Source organism: Salmo salar, chromosome 03 (genome assembly GCF_965601325.2).
Source record: "Salmo salar chromosome 03, fSalSal1, whole genome shotgun sequence".
Taxonomy (NCBI): Eukaryota; Metazoa; Chordata; class Actinopteri; order Salmoniformes; family Salmonidae; genus Salmo; species Salmo salar.
In genome coordinates this window covers 48,964,959-48,985,298 of record NC_138293.1, presented here as the reverse complement: position 1 = coordinate 48,985,298, position 20,340 = coordinate 48,964,959, and the positions used below count along the sequence as shown (strand labels likewise).

At 40.8% G+C, this 20,340-nt stretch overlaps 1 protein-coding gene across 1 annotated transcript in view; it reads left to right on the top strand.

Moving 5' to 3' along the window:
* LOC106600538 (zinc finger protein 512B) overlaps positions 1-20,340 on the top strand; it is an 86,882-nt gene that overhangs the window by 30,278 nt on the left and 36,264 nt on the right. Inside the window, exons 4-7 of the mRNA XM_014191962.3 lie at positions 11,680-11,759; positions 11,850-11,978; positions 12,200-12,372; positions 12,459-12,715. Of these exons, the coding sequence (XP_014047437.2) occupies positions 11,680-11,759; positions 11,850-11,978; positions 12,200-12,372; positions 12,459-12,715 (639 nt within the window). The remainder of the gene's footprint in view (positions 1-11,679; positions 11,760-11,849; positions 11,979-12,199; positions 12,373-12,458; positions 12,716-20,340) is intronic.

Sequence of the window (20,340 nt, the reverse complement as noted above, 5' to 3'; positions counted from 1 at the left end):
CCTTTGTCTTCTCATAACACCTGCTGATGGCAAGATGAGGGGATGGGGGAATGGAGGGAGGATGATGTGTGAGCCTTATTCTAAAATGTATTAAATCAGGGGTTTTTTCCTCATCAATCTACACATAATACCCCGTAATGCGTTATGCAAACATCAAATAGACAAAGACATCACAAATGCTATTATGCATTGCATTGCTAAGGACATGCAACAAATTAGCACAGTCGAAAAGGAAGGGTTCAAGAGACTTATCAATTTAATTGACCCCCCCAGGTACGTGCTCCCTGGCCGCAAACATGGAACAATTTTACTTAAATTATGTGAGATACACATAAAAGTATACTTTGTTTTATGTATGTAACCTTTATTTAAACTTTATTTAACTAGGCAAGTGTCACGGGCGTCGTATTGAAGAGACCAAGGCGCAGCGTGTTGAGTGCTCATCTTTTACTTTTAATGAAAGCACTTCACAAAGAAAAACAAATGACAGCCAAACAGTTCTGTCAGCTATACTCACACACTAAACAGAAAGCAACCACCCACAAAACCCAAAGGAAAACAGGCTGCCTAAGTATGGCTTCCAATCAGAGACAACGAAAGACACCTGCCTCTGATTGGAAACCATACTCGGCCAAACAGGTTTTCATCAAGGATCTCTGCTCCGTTCATCTTTCCCTTGATCCTGAATAGTCTCCCAGTCCCTGCCGCTGAAAAACATCCCCACAGCATGATGCTGCCACCACCACCATGCTTCACCGTAGGGATGGTGCCAGGTTTCCTCCAGATGTGTTGCTTGGCAGTCAGGCCAAAGAGTTTAATCTTGGTTTCATCAGACCAGAGAATCTTGTTTCTCATGGTCTCTAGAGTCCTTTATTTGCCTTTTGGCAAACTCAAAGCGAGCTGTCCTGTGCCTTTGGCCAGATGGAAGCCATCCTCAGTAAATCTACCATAAAGGTCTGATTGGTGGAGTGCTGCAGAGATGGTTGTCCTTCTGGAAGGTTCTCCCATATCCACAGAGGAACTCTGGAGCTCTATCAGATTGACCATCGGGTTCTTGGTCACCTCCCTGACCAAGGCCCTTCTCCCCTGATTGCTCAGTTTGGCCGTGCGGCCAGCTCTAGGAAGAGTCTTTCTGGTTCCAAACTGCTTACATTTAAGATTGATGGAGGCCAACGTGTTCTTGGGGACCTTCAATATGGCATAAATGTTTTGGTACCCTTCCCCAGATCTGTGCCTTGACACAATCCTGTCTCAGAGCTCTACGGACAATTCCTTCAACCTCATGGCTTGGTTTTTGCTCTGACATGCACTGTCAACTGTGGGATCTTATATAGACAGGTGTGTGCCGTTCCAAATCATGTCCAATCAATTGAATTTATCGCAGGTGGACTCCAATCAAGTTGTAGAAACATCTCAAGGATGATCAATGGAAACAGGATGCACCTGAGCTCAATTTCGAGTCTCATAGCAAAGGGTCTGAATACTAATGTAAATAAGGTATTTTAGTATTTTATTTTCAATACATTTGCAAAAATGTATAAAAACCTGTTTTCGCTTTGTCATTATGGGGTATTGTGTGTAGATTGATGGGGGAAAAAAGTAATTGAATAGATTTTAGAATAAGGTCATGTAGAAAAAAGGAAGGGGTCTGAAAACGTTCCGAATGCACTGTATTTGAGTCACTGTATTAAAAATATCTTTCAGTTGAAGTCGGAAGTTTACATACACACTTAGGTTGGAGTAATTAAACCAAATTTTTCAACCACTCCACAAATGTCTTGTTAACAAGCTATAGTTTGCGCAAGTCGGTTAGGACATCTAAGTAATATTTCCAACAATTGTTTACAGGCAGATTATTTCACTTATAATTCACTGTATCACAATTCCAGTGGGTCAGAAGGTCACATACACTAAGTTGACTGTGCCTCTAAACAGCTTGGAAAATTCCTGAAAAATATGTCATGGTTTTAGAAGCTTCTGATAGGCTAATTGACATAATTTCAGTAATTTGAGTACCTGTGGATGTATTTCAAGGCCTACCTTTAAACTCAGTGCCACTTTGGTTGACATCCTGGGAAAATCAAAAGAAATCAGCCAAGACCTCAGAAAAAAATTGTAGACCTCCACAAGTCTGGTTCATCCTTGGGAGCAATTTCCAAATGCCTGAAGGTACGACGTTCATCTGTACAAACAGTAGTACGCAACTATATACACCATGGGAACACGCAGCCATCATACCGCTCAGGAAGGAGACACTTTCTATCTCCTAGAGAGGAACTTACGTTGGTGCGAAAAGTGCAAATCAATCCCAGAACAACAGCAAAGGACCTTGTGAAGATGCTGGAGGAAACAGGTACAAAGTATCTATATCCACAGTAAAACGAGTCCTATATCTACATAACCTGAAAGGCAGCACAGCAAGGAAGAAGCCACTGCTCCAAAACCGCCATAAAAAAGCCAGACTACCATTTGCAACTGCACATGGGGACAAAGATTGTACTTTTTGGATAAATGTCCTCTTGTCTGATGAAACAAAAATAGAACTGTTTGGCCATAATGACCATCATTAAGTTTGGAGGAAAAATGGGGGATGCTTGCAAGCCGAAGAACACCTTCCCAACCGTGGAGCGCGGGGGTGGCAGCATCATGTTGTGGGGGTGCTTTGCTGCAAAGTCAAGGTATTAGAGTGGCCATCACAAACCCCTGACCTCAATCTTATAGAACATTTGTGGGCAGAACTGAAAAAGCATGTGTGAACAAGGAGGTGTACAAACCTGACTTAGTTACACCAGCTCTGTCAGGAGGAATGGGCCAAAATTCACCCAACTTATTGTGGGAAGCTTGTGGAAGGCTACCCATAACGTTTGACCCAAGTTAAACAATTTAAAGGCAATGCTTCCAAATACTAATTGAGTGTATGTAAACTTCTGACCCAACTTCTGACTGGGAATGTGATGAACAAAATAAAAGCTGAAATAAATCATTCTCATTACTATTATTCTGACATTTCACTTTCTTAAAAAAAGTTGTGATCCTAAGACAGGGACTTTTTACTAGGATTAAATGTCAGGAATTGTGAAAAACTGAATTTTTATGTATTTGGCTAAGGTGTGTGTAAACTTCCGACTTCAACTGTATGTATGTAATGAATAAGAACCTGAACAACAGCTAGTTAACGCCTTTTAGTCTTGATCCTAATAATGTAGTAGGCCTACTTGGTAAACGGTCTAGGAATTCCATCTCTCTCAGAGCAATGTGTTTTTTTGTTGCTTCAACAGCTCCTAAGCTTGGCTGTTTGTGGATTCTTGGCTCAAATAGAATGCTTTGTAGTGAACTTTGTGCTATCGAATGGAGAAGTAACTTTGTGTGTGTGTGTGTGTGTGTGTGTGTGTGTGTGTGTGTGGGGGGGGGGGGGGGGGGGAACTAAACAGGGCCCTCAGCCAGAGAGGGAAAGGGAAAATGAATGTTTCTGGGCTAACTGAAGCGACTGTCTGAGCAGCTGTAATGTTCCTACAGTCTGAAAACAGGCCAGAGAGCGACAGAGATGTCATAGAGAAAAAAGGGGAGAGAGAGACAGACAGACAGACAAAATAGAGAGAGACAGGAGAGATGAGAGACAGGAGAGAGAAGGAGAGGGAGCGGGGGGGGAGGCGGGGGGGGGGTGAGAAAGCAGTAGAGAGACGAGAGACAGGAGAGGGGGGGAGACACACAGACAGACAGAGGATTATTATAATATTTCAGAGGGAAAAGGAAGGAGATGGGGAAAGAGAGGATCAAGAGACTAGGCAGGTTTCCATGACCCAGGTTTATTTGACAAAAGCGATGTCGCAAAAAAATCCTAGCAACATGTGTAATGGAAACGGCAGATATAGGAGACATTTTCTAAAGATCACATTTTTATCCATTCGACGGGTGGATTTTTTTATTTTGCCAAGCTTTCTTTATTGCAACAAATGATGATAAATTGTGTTTTTAGAATAAATGATTGACAAATAATTGTGAAGGTACACAGGGCACATCATCCCAGAACTACAAAGGTCCATTCCACAGGTCATTCTACGTGCCTACTGCTAAATAAAAATGTTCAACTATAAAAATCCTGTTTCTTTGTAGGACAAAGATTGTCCTGACTTTCAATAATGGCTGAATTGCTTTGCCTGGCTTTTCTGATCTACAGGAGCGCATGTTTCACCATGGCACGGAACGTGGCGATACGTGTCCACATGAGAATTATTAGAATATGGCATATATTTGTCATTTATTGCATTCTGTCCATGCTGGCTTTCACGGGCTACCTAAGACATAAAACAGATAGTTTGGAGGGCATGCGGACTGTCGACAATTTATTTATGCGCAATTTGCCTGAATGGTTAATGGAAAAACTTCAACCACTTGTTTTAAGGTATGGCGTCATTAGGGCCAACTGTTTTTATCAACACGACAGTTCAATGGAAACGCACCGTACAAGGCAAATTGTAGCATCTATTTTCTATGCAAATGTTCTAAATGTTGACAACAAGAAACATTTACTGGTGAAGTTCATGGAAACATATCTAGTGAGAGGAGGATTGCTAGAAGAGAAAGAAAGAGGAAGTGTATAAAAAGAAAGAAAGAAAGGGTGAGAGTGTGAAGAATTGGTGTCCAGCTGGAGAGAGAGCGAGAAGACAACTGTTAGGTCCAGCTGTTCCACACACCCTCATCACTATGTATCTAAAACACATGGGCTACAATGACTGACTGTACTGTAGAAGCAGCAGATCCACATATGATTATAATGTACTGTATGTACATGCATTGGTTGCAGATATGTTATTTGCTGGGGTTGGGTGTGAGCATTTGTTCTAAACTGTTTGTGTGTCTGTTTACAAACTTCTGAGTCCAGACAGACAAAGGCTCCTATGTGTTAAAGGGAAAACAAATGGTTGCTTTCTGCTATAGCAGAGTGTTGGTGTGTGTGTGGGTGTGTGTGTGTGTGTGTGTGTGTGTGTGTGTGTGTGTGTGTGTGGGTGTGTGTGTGTGTGTGTGTGTGTGTGTGTGTGTGTGTGTGTGTGTGTGTGTGTTCCTAGTCGCTGTGTTTTTTAATTATTTATTGCACCGTAACAAGTCAAAGCAAACAGCTGTGTGTGTGTGTGTGTGTGTGTGTGTATTTCCTAGTCGCTGTGTTTTGAATTATTTATTGCACCGTAACAAGTCAAAGCAAACAGATGTGTGTGTGTGTGTGTGTGTGTGTGTGTGTGTGTGTGTGTGCTCAGGGAAAGTGGTAGCAGGCAGCGTAACTAGGGAAACACGGGTTAATTGAGATCATAAGGCAGCAATACTCCTGGGGCCTGATTCCTTTTTTCTCCTCCACTCCCGTCTCTCTGTTCATCCCTTCCCTTTTCTCCTCACTTCTCTTCTATCCTCTCTTCTCTCCAGAGAGGTTGAACAATGTGCAGCTGCAGCCTTAGACAGCTGGGAGGGTGGTGGGTGCACAAGTGTGTGTCTGGTGTGTGTTTGCGTATGTGTGGGTGTCTGGTGTGTGTTTGCCAGTCTCATGTTTTCGAGGGAGATTCAAAGAGAAAGTAGGCATTGTGTTTTGACGAAGATGGTGAGTGTTTGTATGTCAGTGTGTGTGTGTTTTAGCTCTGTCCTTGTATTTATTCTTACATGTGTTCTTGTGCTTGTGTGTGGGGGGGGTGGTGGGGGGGGGGGGGGTTCATCAGGAAATGGTAATAGTAGCTAAGAGAGGTGGGTCTTATTCCCATAGCAACAGGAACATATCTTACCCAATAATGAAATTCATTAATTATTACTTTTTTTTGAGACCTTTATTTTCCAAGACAGCAATTAAAATGCACGCTCAATTTCCTCCCAGCTCAAGAGCTGCACCGTTTGAATGAATCACCTCTCCTGCTGCAAATGAGACAACTAATAGGCCAATGTCCTTCATATGTCTGAGGAATATTAATACACACCCTTTACACTGTTTATGTGAGGTGTGTGTGCGTGAATGGGTGCCTGTGTGTGCAAACAGTATTAGACAGCAATAGTTGAGAGAGCTAAGGGGGAAATGTTTATGCACAAAGAATATCATCAGTTTTTCTGCATCATTACCATCAGTACCCAATCAAAGATTACATGTTTATCCCTCATAGCTCAGTTGGTAGAGCCTTCCCTGTAGCTCAGTTGGTAGAGCATGGTGTTTGCAACACCAGGGTTGTGGGTTCGATTCCCACGGGGGGCCAGCACAGAAAAAAAAAAAAAAAAAATGTATGAAATTGTATGAAATGTATGCATTCACTACTGTAAGTCGCTCTGGATAAGAGCGTCTGCTAAATGACTAAAATGTAAAATGTAAATGAGGGATAAGGTATTTACTGAGAGTGGTTGAGGGCTGAGGAAAATCCGTGTGCTATTAAATGGTGTTTCAGTATAAATAATAATCACATGAAGTCAAATCAGTTAAACTGAAATCCTCTAACCCTGTTTTATCTCATTCTCTTCATTTAAAGACTCAATCATGGACACTCTTACTGACAGTTGTGGCTGCTTCGTGTGGTGTATTGTTGTCTCTACCTTGTGGCCCTTTGTGCTGTTGTCTGTGTAATATTAATGTTTGTACCACCTTGTGCTGCTGCCATGTTGTTGCTATTTTTAAAAACCTGCCCCCATCACCTTTTGCCTTTTGGTAGGCCGCCATTGTAAATAATAATTTGTTCATAACTGACTTGCCTAGTTAAATAAAGGTGAAATAAAAAATGAAAACTTGTGTAATCCTTTCAGACAGAAACAGGGCCAGACCTAGATGTTAGATGCTCTCTGTCCATAGTACAGTCAAGGGCTGTTTATTTCATTCAGGACTGTCAAGATAGTGGACGTTGAATAGGTAGGTGACTGTAGGGCTGGGCGGTGTACCGTATTTTACAATATACCGGTAGTGATGCACGGACCGGTTTGGGTTTTTCCTTTACCTTCTATAACGGTATTTGAATGTTTGGTTTGTTAAATATGATACGCCGTGTGTAACGTCCATCTTTATAGTTTACTCCGCTACTCGAGTCTCTCCTGTCTCTCTCTCCACGCCGCTTTCCACACAGACCTAGTCCCACCCCCTGTCACTCAAGAGTGCATTTATTGTTGCTTGACCACGATATACTTTTGTTCAGTCTGCATGGTCAATGCAGCACATGCAACAATGTTGTTTCCAATTTGATCTTAATATAAATCCACAAGCGTTCAATAATTACAATATTAATTTGTGTTTCTTACATTTGCAAACTGCTAGTTTGTAATTTCTTAGCAAGTTAAGCTACATCGTGTTAGCCACTAATGCTAATCGCTAGTTAGCTGACTAGAAAACTAACTAATAAAAGTACTGAGTCAGAGCAAACGTAGCGAGCTAATACAGCCTGATACCAGTGCTGGTAGAGGCCTAAATCAGCATGTTGTTTGTGCAACAGTATCTTCTATATCAAGGAGGAATAGGCGAAGCTTGAATTTGTTGGCTATATGAATAAATATTTAATGTAGCCAAAGGTTATAGGGTCCCCTAGGAAACACTGAACATCACTTTGGTTCCTACCCTATCACAATAACTCGTCCATGGCATTTTCATTCATTGTCATGTCAAACAACACTGTATTCAAAGTGCCCACTGTTATTTATATTCTAACTATAGAATTATAATAAACGTTATATTTCCATGATTCCAAAAGTTCAACCAAGTGTTTTGATCTAAATCTCAATTGCAACATTTGGTTAAAATAAGGCCTAGTATTTTTGCCCACATCATGGAAATGATCTCAAATGAGTGCAGGAAATGCAGAAATTGGGTGGAAATGCAGGAAATTATTTTAGGTTGAAGTTGAACAGTATAAAACAGAGAAATGGAGAAAGACCCATTGAAATCATTTAGAATATATGTGTTGCCACCCAATGGTCACACACTACTCATTAAGCAAATTTAGAACTTTTATTAATCAAAAACATTAAATAGCGTGCTATAATATTTTGTCCATATCGCCCAGCCCTAGGTGACTGGGTGTAATTGTCAGGATCTTTAGACTGGAACTAGCCTGGGACACGGTTCGATGGACATTCTCCATCCTCTCTTCCTTTTCCTCTACATCCTCCCCTCTGTCTCTTTCCTCACAGCCTCTACACTCTTCCCCATCTGAATGGTGGTGTATCTGTTAGAGTGCACTGTATAGGTCTCCCCCTTCGACCCCATCCTCCCCCTTCCCATTCACCTCATAGTGTAACATAATGGAGTGTAGTGGAGGGCTGATAGAGCAGAGAGGGAACTGTGGTGGGGAAAAGGAGAAACATAATGAACTTGCCTGCCCTCCTTACCTAGGCAGAGAGGGAAAGAGGGGGACGAGAGAGAAGGAATGAGAGTATCGGCAGTGGGAAAAGAGAGATAAGGAGAAAGAGGGGGAGAGAGAAGGAATGAGAGTGTCGGGAAAAGAGAGATAATGAGAAAGTGGTGTAAGCGGTATATGTTGAGAGAGAGAGAGAGAGAGAGAATCCTCTGTGTGCTTTGTCAGAGGTTGTGGTGATATATAGGGGATATATTTGGCTCATCAAATGGCCTTTACACACACACACACACACGCTGATGAACGCACACACTGACACGCATGTATACGCACACACCCTCACACAGCTAAACAGTCTTAATCCTGCTGCCATAGCTGCACCTACACCGTTTTTTATATTTTGAGTTGTGACTATTGCTCTGTTGCTAAGTAGGTCTTTTCCAAGCATGTGAAAATTAATCTGTGCCTCTGTAACCAAGACTATCAAGTAGGGCTGAGAATGGCCAGGGACCTCAAGATTATGATATTATCACGATACTTAGGTGCCAATACAATATTATTGTGATTCTCACACTTCTATATGTATTGCGATTCGCTTCTGTGATTTTATTGCGATTCGATGTTCCAAACATTTTGCTCCCCATATGTTTGCTGCAGAAACGATAGAGCATGAGAAAACGAGTTTTGATCACTCAGGGAAATAAAAGTGTTGAAAACAAATTGGCTCCCTGTTTAAAAAGAGGATCGAGAACAAATTAGTAGTAGCACATTTTCTTGTCCATTAAAATAACTCAGTTGTGCACCCACTCCTCTTTTTATTCTAGTTGGAGACAGTTTGCCCTGTTCTGTTGTCATGACGTTGGCCTCTTTTGGTACAGGGAGGACAGTTGACCCCCTCCCTGTTGCACCACCACCCAACCTACCCCCCCCCCCCAATCGACCCTGTGTGTAAAGGGTCGTAAAAACTCTAAAATTCCAGGAGAGTCTCTGGCCACATGGCCCATAGAGAGACAAAGGAAATTCTTCCAACTCATAGAATTGGAGAGCCAAGCGACATTTTGTGTTCTGGAGAAGGTATGGAAGATTGGTGAAGAATCCAGCTACGAACTGATCCGCTTGGTACAATTTTGTGATACTCAGAAGAGACAATATAGCCATATTACCATAAAACTGTTTATATAATAGACTCAGCATAAGACTTGCATCATATGGGTGTATGGAATGTATTAATAAGGATAAAGCTTTTGTAAGACATTGAGATGCTATTGTACTGATGTAATGTGATAGAATTGTATTTCTATAACCAAATCTAACTCATTCATAGGCACGCCCCCAGGGACCCATACAGGACCAGGCGTCATTTGACAAGCTGTTCTATGGGCACTATAAAACACCCCCTGATTTACATTTCCTCAGACCAGGCCTACACTCCGTTGGCTAATAGGTTTTACCTTCCAATTCCTCTACTGAAAGTGAACCATACCACGTGGTTAACTTTTAGACTATCGATACTGACAGAATAAGAACAAGTCTTTGATATTAATTATTAGTCTGCAGCTAAGTAAATTATATCATTGAACGCGAAGACCAACGAAACAACCATTCGATGACGACATTAATGATCTGAAAGATCCATTCTAACAGAGAGAGAGAGAGAGAACGCGGACAAAACTTCCCAACAGAACCGAACTCTCCAACAAAGAACGACGACACACTGAGCGTAAATATATATTGATTTCAATTGTTCCCGAATGAGTGAGCCTTCAATTGTTAATATTAATGAACTCTGTGTAACTTCTGAGCCTGACCGTTTATGATCCATTGTTCAACAGGCCGACCTGCCTGTTTAGCCCACAAGGGCACATTCCGATACCAATCCTTTGTGACGATAATTACTGTTTGTATGTTTTTCTGTTAATTACTTAGTGTAGTAAATAAATGATTTTAAGACAATTGATGTATGGATGATTTTAGTAAAGACTGGGTTCGTGCAGATACAACAATTTACGACGTTTGGGATGAGACTGGACTAGAGGTAAATACACCATTGAAACTAGAAGATAATCGGCCTATACTGTAATAGAATATAATATTATAGTACAGGAAAGTTATATTAGGAAAATTATAGCTTTGTAATCTGAATATTCTCCTTGGTGCCCCGATCTCCTAGTTAATTACAATTAAACGATTAATCAGTTTAATCGCGTGATAATAATTACAGGGAGCTAATTGATAAACATATCTTCCGTTTAATGGTACCCCCAAAGACACGACACTGTGAAGGGAGTAGTACACAGCGTGGTACGAGATCTCCAGTTTCTTGGCACTTTCTCGCATGGAATGGCCTTCATTTCTCAGAACTGACGAGTTTCAGAAGAAAGTGCTTTGTTTCTGGCCATTTTGAACCTGTAATCGAACCCACAAATGCTGATGCTCCAGATACTCAACTAGTCTGAAGGACAGTTTTATTGCTTCTTTAATTGGCACAACAGTTGTCAGCTATGCTAATATAATTGCAAAAGGGTTTTCTAATGATCAATTAGCTAATCCAAGTTTATTATTTTAAAAGGCTAACACAACGTGCCATTGGAACACAGGAGTGATGGTTGCTGATAATGGGCCTCTGTACTCCTATGTAGATATTCCATTAAAAATCAGCCGTTTCCAGCTACAATAGTCATTTACAACATTAACAATGTCTACACTGTATTTCTGATCAATTTGATGTTATTTTAAACAAGGACATTTCTAAGTGACAGTAGTGCAACTGGATCGATTCCCCCCCCCCCCCCCATCACTACTATCAAGTGTTTTCCATCTATGTTCTACAGTAACTGGTACTGTAGGGGGTAGATATTTCCCCCCATCACTACTATCAAGTGTTTTCCATCTATGTTCTACAGTAACTGGTACTGTAGGGGGGGGGGAGATATTTCCCCCCATCACTACTATCAAGTGTTTTCCATCTATGTTCTACAGTAACTGGTACTGTAGGGGGGAGATATCCCCCCCCCCCCCCCCCCCATCACTACTATCAAGTGTTTTCCATCTATGTTCTACAGTAACTGGTACTGTAGGGGGGGGGGGGGAGATATTTCCCCCCATCACTACTATCAAGTGTTTTCCATCTATGTTCTACAGTAACTGGTACTGTAGGGGGGAGATATTTCCCCCCATCACTACTATCAAGTGTTTTCCATCTATGTTCTACAGTAATTGGTACAAAAACATACATTTTTGTGTGTGTGTGGGGGGGGGTGTTATATGCCTGTGAAAGGAGGGAGTTGTGTGGTTTGTGAATTGAACCAATGATACAGTAAATATTTATCCAACTAAACCCTGTTATCTATCTCCCCACCCCTCTCTTTTTTCTCTCTCTCAGGTACACCCTGTAGTGAAAGAGGGGAGGGGAAGAAGAAGGGGCGTCCCAGAGCTGAAGTGCAGGAGCTCAGGAGTATCCCTGTAAGTATCTACTATCCCTTCTAATCCCTACTTCCTATGTAGGCGTGTTTGAGATGAAATACACATGCCTTTCAATCTCCCTTTCTGCAGGCTAACATGATGGTCCAGTGGAAGGAGGAGTTTAAGAGGAGGTCCAGGGTAAAGTGTCCTGGTTCAGGCTGCTGGTTAGAGTTCCCCAGCATCTACGGTCTCAAATACCACTACCAACGCTGCCAGGGGGTAAGACACCACATCATCTCTCTCCTCGCCCTTTCTGCTCCCCCACATCGTGCCTCCTCACCCCCTCCGTCTTTTCCATCTGTCCCCCACTATCGTCAAGGGTGTCTATATATTTATTGTCAATGTGTACACCTGTTGAATTAGATTTTGTACTTTAGATGTATCAATATATTTCCCTTTCTCTATTTTACCTCCTCCCTCTTTATTTTTATGTCTCTCAGGTGACCCTAGTAGAAAAGTTGAGTCATGGCTGTCCGGACTGTAAGGCAGTGTTTGCCACTAAGGTCCGCCTCCAAAAGCACAAGCTGTGGAACCACCCCGAGAGGGCGACCATCGAGACCAAGGCTGAGCCCAAACTACATAAGACCCCCGTGAAGGGGACTGCCAAGAAAAGGTGACATGGGTCAGGGATTTTCACCGCAAGACATACAGCTTACCTACATACTGATTAGATTGTACCAATGTGTCTTCTCTGTCCAGGCCTATGGAGAACACTCCACCGTCGCCTGTGTTCTTTAAAGTCAAAAAGACCCAGGAAGTGTCTAGTCCCTCCCAGAACGGGGAGTGTGCCCCCCAGAGGGGAGAGAGGAAACAGCACCCACACCCCCAGCCCCCTCAGCAGCAGGCCTCCTCATCTGACACTTCCCCTAACACCCTTGGGGGCAGCGAGAGCGAAGATGAGGGGAGCAGCCTACCCCCACCATACCCCAACGAAGACCCTGAGAGGACAAGGCACAGTAAGATTAAAATATGATGAGGAGTAGGATCTTTTTGTTAGAGCCCGACCGATATTATCAGCCAATATTAGCCTTACACAGAAATATTTGTATCAGTCTTTATTCCACACATAAAATGCAGATATTATATATATAGAATGAACAAATACAAATACATTTGCTGTAATTCTTATAATATTTCAATGGTTTCTTGAAGAGGGCACTTTACATTTTTGTCATTGAGTGACTTACAGTTAGTGCATTCATCTTAAGATAGTTAGGTGGGACAAGTAGCTTGCCACAGCCAGTGACAGCATATTTGAATGCGTAAATAATACGAAGTGCACTTCACCAAGCAAGCAGCCCTGTTCTCATTACATTCTCACTTAGTTAACCCTTTGACGTGTACGATCACCTATTAGTGATCCCTGTTGAGTGGTCCCTGCAGCGTACCATCTCAGTGGAACAGTAGCAGCAGAACGTATGACACAACAAATGCGTCTAAATATTTCTTTGTACTGATGGAAAATAAAGGTCTTAAACTTTATTCCTCAATTTGACAGTTTATTGTAAAAGATAAATATGAACTTCATCATACAAGCGTCATATGGAACACATCCACAGTTCCCAGTTGTTTTGAACGTGGCATAAGACGCAAATAAACAAAGTCAAAGATGGCTGCGCACATTGCCCAGAAAATATCGACTTTGTTTGGTCACTTTTCAGCATATTACAAATGTGCTTGTTATAGTGTATACAAGATCCGGAGCACATGACTTGACAAGTTGTTTACAGTTTTTGACCAATCACAAAGCAAATAAAGTGTTATCACCTCACAGATCATCGCCCAAATACAAGCCTACTGCCTAGCTGTAGCGTGAACAGGGTTGCCAGAAATGATTGAAACTATTTTAGTGGGGTTTGTGGGGGTGTAGGGTTTTCAGGTGCATGGGGGGTGGAAATGTGGGAAGGTATCGTGGAGGGTTATGATAGAAGAAATATTACTATGGGGGATTTATCAGTAAATTGGGGGGAAAACACAGGAGAAGTTTATATGCTGAATAAAAATAGAACCCCTGGAAATGGACTCCTGGGCTCCATTTCTGAAATAAAACAAAAGGAAAAGTATGTTATCAACTTTTGTTATTACTTGATTTGTAATGCATTCTCGCAATTATGTTTTATCATTTGGCCAAATGGTTGTTGGCTAGGAAAAATATGATTTGATTGAAATAATCAAATCATATTTTCCCTAGCCAACAACCTTTAGCCTAATCTGTAAGAACATACAGTGGTTCCTCCTTTAAAAGTTGCATCATACTACTGCACACCTTGCGGGCTGCTGCAGCATTCTGTGGCACGTTATTTATTTGTCAGCCATTTTTTCTGTTGATGTGAGTTATTGCTAGTTTGACCACCAGAGGGCATATTTGAGAAGCATTTGATAGACTTCCATATTGGCATTACCAGAGAATTTAAAACCTTTTTTGTAATTACATAGTATATGGAATTGATTTTAAGAAATTTGGCTTAATTAATGTGATTAATATTATGGTGTATCTATTCCGAGAATGGATGGATGGAATAGAAAATATAGCACTGTACAACGTGACGGTCTGGAGTAGGCTAGAGCATAAAAGGATTGGAGGATTCTAAATTAATGTCTAAGGGGCATAACATTTCCACACCCTAATTGTAGTGAAACCGAACTTTCAGTTGAACGTAATTGCTCTTTGCCTTCTTTACTTCTCTACCAGAAGTTAATGCTGTTGCTATGCAACCTCTTGCTAGCTAGTTAGCACAACAAATTACTAGTTAGATATTTTTCGACTTTCGGTGTGTTCTTAAATTAAATCTGGAGTGCCTGAGCTCATAAATTCAGAGTAAGGCTGGGCGATATGGCCAAAATATTTTATCACGGTATTTAAAAACAAATGGTCGGTATTTGACGGTATTTTTAGTTTTGGAATAATACAAGTTCTACATTTTCTTTATGAGTAGTGAGTGATCCTAGGGTGGCAACACATACATTCTAAGTGATTTCAATGAGTCTTTCTCCATTCTGATTGTTTTCTACTGTTCAATTCAACCAAAACAAATTTCAGAACTTTTATCATTTCTGCATTTCCTGCACTCATTTGCAGAGGTGGAAAAAGTACCCAATTGTCATACTTGAGTAAAAGTAAAAATACCTTTAATAGAAAATTACTCAAGTAAAAGTGCAAGTCACCCAGTAAAATACTACTTGAGTAAAAGTCAAAGTATTTGGTTTTAAATATACTTAAGTATAAATCATTTCAAATTCCTTATTTTAAGCAAAGCAGATGGCACCATTTTATTTTTTTTATTTTTTATGTACGGATAGCCAGGGGCACACTCCAACACTCAGACATAATTTACAAACAAAGCATTTGTGTTTAGTGAGTCCTCCATATCAGAGACAGTAGATGACCAGGGATGTTCTCTTGACAAGTGTGTGAATTTGACCATTTTCCTGTCCTGCTAAGCATTCAAATGTAACAAGTACTTTTAGTTGTCAGGGAAAATGTATGGAGTAAAAAGTACAATATTTTCTTTAGGAATGTAGTAAAGTAAAATTAAAAGTTGTCAAAAAAAAATAGTAAAGTACAGGTACCAAAAAAAACGACTTAAGTAAAAATACTTTCAGGTACTACTTAAGTGCTTTCCACCACTGCTCAATTGAGATAATTTCCACACTGCCATGTAGGGCTGCATGATATGGGCAAATAATCTAGGACTTATTTTTAACCAAATGTTGCAATTGCGATTTGACTTGAGAATTAGAGCAAAACTGTTGGAATCATGGAAATAGAATGACTATTCTAATTATATAGTCAGAATATAATAGTGGGAACTTTGAATACAGTGTTTGATATGACAACGAAATAAAATGCCAGGGAGAAGTTATTGTGACAGGGTAGGAACTAAAGTGTTGATAAGCTTTTCCTAGGGGACCCTATAAGCTTTGGCTACATTGCGTGTTTTCTCTTAGCTAACTGTTACTTCATGTAGCTAACATATTCTTGCTTTGCATATTCCTCTTTGATTTAGAATATACTGCTGCACAAACAACATGCTGACACTATCACTGGTATTATCAGGCTGTATTAGCCAGCTACGTTTGCTCTTACTCAGTACATTTATTAGCTAGCTAGCTATTAGCATTAGCAGTTAACAATTAGCGTCTCACAAGATTTAGGGCAACCTGCTAAGAAAAGACAAACTAGCTGTTTGTTGATGTAAGAAACAAAGTAATAATGGCATTATAGATGCTAGTGTATTTATATTAAGAAGCAAAGTGAAAACAGCATTGTGGTCATCAACATTGCATGTGCTGCATTGCCCATGCAGACTGAACACAAGTGTCTTGTGGTTGAGGAACATCAAATGCGCTCCTTGAGTGACGGGGCGGGACTAAGTCTGTGTGGAAAGTGGCACGGAGAGAAAGAGAGCGGAGAGAGATGACTCAAGTAGTGAAGTAATCTATAAAAATTAACATTACGTATGGCGAATCACATTTAACAAACCAAACATTCAAATACCGGTATAGAAGGTAAAGTAAAAACCCAAACCGGTCCCTGCATCAATACCGGTATTTCATAAAATACGTTATACCGCCCAGCCCTAATTCAGAGCGTTGTCAGTTTTTAAATTCAGACCGTTTCGCTCTCCGGAGCGCACACTAGACGTCCGGGGTGAGGAGTAGGGTTGATTTGAGCGTTCTGGCCTTACAACTGCAGTCAAGCACCCAAGCTAGACACAAATAAGACCACTCTGACCATTTTACTCGCCCTAGCAGAGCTGGTTAGGCAGTTTTCGTGTTAACCAGAGCGTTGGTGACTGTGCTGCTGGAAACAATTTAATTACGCGTTTTTGCCGACATTTAATGACACCAGTCATATTCAACAGGTGTTGAGTGCTGGTAAATTCATTATTCTGCGCTCTGGTTCACTCAGCCTAGAGTGCTCTGAAATCGGAGTAGATAGCCAGAGCGAATTTACAAAAGCACCCAAATGTTCATTGAGAACGCACAACGACTATACCATTTAGCTAAGAATGACGGGAATAACCAAGACAATAAACTTTGGGTAGTTAGACAGCCTATAGTTAATATACTGTCAAGTTTGATGTATAACTACTAACATTAGGTAGATAGCTAACATACCGGTACCTACTGCTGTAATGATATGCTATGTGGTTTGTAAGGACAGCGTAGCTAACAAATTGTCAGCCAACATAACGTGTAAGGTAACTTATTTGAAAAGTCATTACTTTATTACATTGAGTAGCAAGCTACCGCGCTCTATCGATTCTGCGGATTGACCATGCTTTTGGTGCACAGTTGATAGCGCGTTGGACTTCGGGCAAGAAGGTTGAGAGTTCGAAACCTGCTCCCTGCTTGTTTCATTTGAAGTCGTGCACAATTATCAGTTTATTATTTGGTTTATATTGCCCATTCATTGTCAGTTAGAGACAGTAGTGCATTGGGACCCAAAAGCATAATCAGTGCTCTAACTCCCCCTTGGTCGTTAAGGTAAATCTGGTCTGTGATATGGGGGTGGTTTTTCACACCTAGCTCGGCTATTAGGCTATTCTTTAGTAAAGGTTGAATAGTCTATTGTTCAGCTATTAGCCCCCCTCCCCAACTTGCAACAAATTGTTGTTACTCCCATCTCGTTCCTCGTCCTCTTCAACGAGTCATTCTCCGCCTGAGTAGCTCGCTTGAGGGCGTGCTGGCAGGACAAAAATATTTGTTATGAAATAAACTTTTTTCTTTTCAATCAAAAATAACTGTTATGAAATGAACTTTTTTTTTCAATCAATAAAGGATGAAAGAACATAATATGCCTGTCAGGGAATGCTATTCTGATATGTCAGATGAAGCGTTAGACCAGAAAGTCAGGGCCATTAAGGCAAGGATGCCCCATGCGGGCTTTAGAAGGGTCAAAGGAAGTCTCCAAGCAATGGGCCATTGTGTACAATGGAGAAGAGTTAGGGAGTCTTTGTAGAGAAAAGTTAGGGATTCTTTGTAGCGAAAAGTTAGGGAGCCTTTGTAGCGAAGTGTTAGGGAGCCTTTGTAGCGAAGCGTTAGGGAGCCTTTGTAGCGAAGCGTTAGGGAGCCTTTGTAGCGAAGAGTTAGGGAGCCTTTGTAGCGAAGAGTTAGGGAGTCTTTGCAGCGTGTAGATGGTGCAGGTATCATTGCCAGAATGATCCAGCTTCGTTGCATTGCTCGGCAAAAATACTCTATTCCTGCTCCCCTGTCTCTCGTCCACATTGATACAAATCATAAATCGATAAGGTACTAAGATGTATAATGTCTCCATCAAATCTAAGAAGTTATTTGAACTTTTTTATTCTTACTTAGTCATAGTTTTCTCACTTATTCAAATTTTCAATGATGTATGAAATGGGAGTTGTACTTCATCAACTGGTAATACATTAATAATGAAGCAGGTTAATAGGTTAAACATTTCACTTTTAATTCCAATGCTTTTTTTCAAGATACAACATTGTCATCTTTGGCGGTATAGAAGGATTTTCAAGGAAGGTAAGTAATATCATTTTGTATACATATTGCATATTTCCCATCACCTAATCAACAACCACAATACCAATCTGGTGTTAAGCTTTCTGTGCTGTATTGACGTATCCTGAAAATGACATCTGCTGCTTTAGATTGAACAGTCGTATCTCAGTTATTGTTTTCATATCTACAAAAACTAAGCTATTTTCTTTAATTTCAGAGTGCGAGCTGATGAAGGGGTAGAAAATGTAGATATTGCCAGATGTACAGTTGAAGTTGGAAGTTTACATACACTTAGGTAGGAGCATTTCACAGAGTTGGAATAATCACCCTTCAAGTACAGAGGCGAACCTGACACCTCACCAGCTGTTGCCTTAGCACTACACAACTGATTCAAATGATCACGTCACCATCAAGCTTCAAGTGGTATTTACAGTTGAAGTCAGAAGTTTACATACACTTAGGTTGGAGTCATTAAAACTCGTTTTTCAACCACTCCAAAATTTCTTGATAACAAACTATAGTTTTGGCAAGTCGGTTAGGACATCTACTTTGTGCATGACACAAGTAATTTTTCAACAGTTGTTTACAGACAGATTATTTCACTTATAGTTCACTGTATCACAATTCCAGTGGGTCAGAAGTTTACATACACTAAGTTGACTGTGCCTTTAAACAGCTTGGAAAATTCCAGAAAATTATGTCATGGCTTTAGAAGCTACTGATTGACAGTATTTGTCATCATTTGAGTCAATTGGAGGTGTAACTGTGGATGTATTTCAAGGCCTACCTACAAACTCATTGCCTCTGCTTGGCATCATGGGAAAATCAACAGAAATCAGCCAAGACCTCAGAAAGAAATTGTAGACCTCCACAAGTCTGGTTCATCCTTGGGAGCAATTTCCAAACGCCTGAAGGTACCACGTTCATCTGTACAAACAATAGTAGGCAAGTATAAACACCATGGGACCATGCAGCCGTCATACCGCTCAGGAAGGCGTTCTGTCTCCTAGAGATGAACGTACTTTGGTGCGAAAAGTGCAAATCAATCCCAGAACAACAGCATAGGACCTTGTGAAGATGCTGGAGGAAACAGGTACAAAAGTATCTATATCCAAGGTAAAACAAGTCCTATATCGACATAACCTGAAAGGCCTCTCAGCAAGGAAGAAGCCACTGCTCCAAAACCGTCATAAAAAAGCCAGACTACGGTTTGCAACTGCACATGGGGACAAAGGTCGTACTTTTTGGAGAAATGTCCTCTTGTCTGAAATAGAACTGTTTGGCCATAATGACCATCATTATGTTTGGAGGAAAAAGGGGGAGGCTTGCAAGCCGAAGAACACCATCCCAACCGTGAAGCATGGGGGTGGCAGCATCATGTTGTGGGGGTGCTTTGCTGCAGAAGGGACTGGTGCACTTCACAAAATAGATGCCATCATGAGGGAGGAAAATTATGTGGATATATTGAAGCAAAATCTCAATACATCAGTCAGGAAGTTAAAGCTTGGGTCGCAAATGGGTCTTCCAAATGGACAATGACCCCAAGCATACTTCCAAAGTTGTGGCAAAATGGCTTAACCTCTATGGGCTAGACCTACTCAACAGCCAGTTGAATCCTGTGGCGCGTTATTCAATTCCTTAGATATGCTATTACTTCAATTTTTCAAAAATATGACCATTTTACACCATTTTAAAGATAAGACTCTCGTTAATCTAACCACACTGTCCGATTTCAAAAAGGCTTTACAACGAAAGCAAAATATTAGATTATGTCAGCAGAGTACCCAGCCAGAAATAATCAGACACCCATTTTTCAAGCTAGCATATAATGTCACATAAACCCAAACCACAGCTAAATGTAGCACTAACCTTTGATGATCTTCATCAGATGACAACCCTAGGACATTATGTTATACAATACATGCATGTTTTGTTCAATCAAGTTCATATTTATATCAAAAACCAGCTTTTTACATTAGCATTTGACTAGCATGTGACTAGCATTCCCACCGAACACTGCCGGTGAATTTACTAAATTACTCACGATAAACGTTCACAAAAAGCATAACAATTATTTTAAGAATTATAGATACAGAAC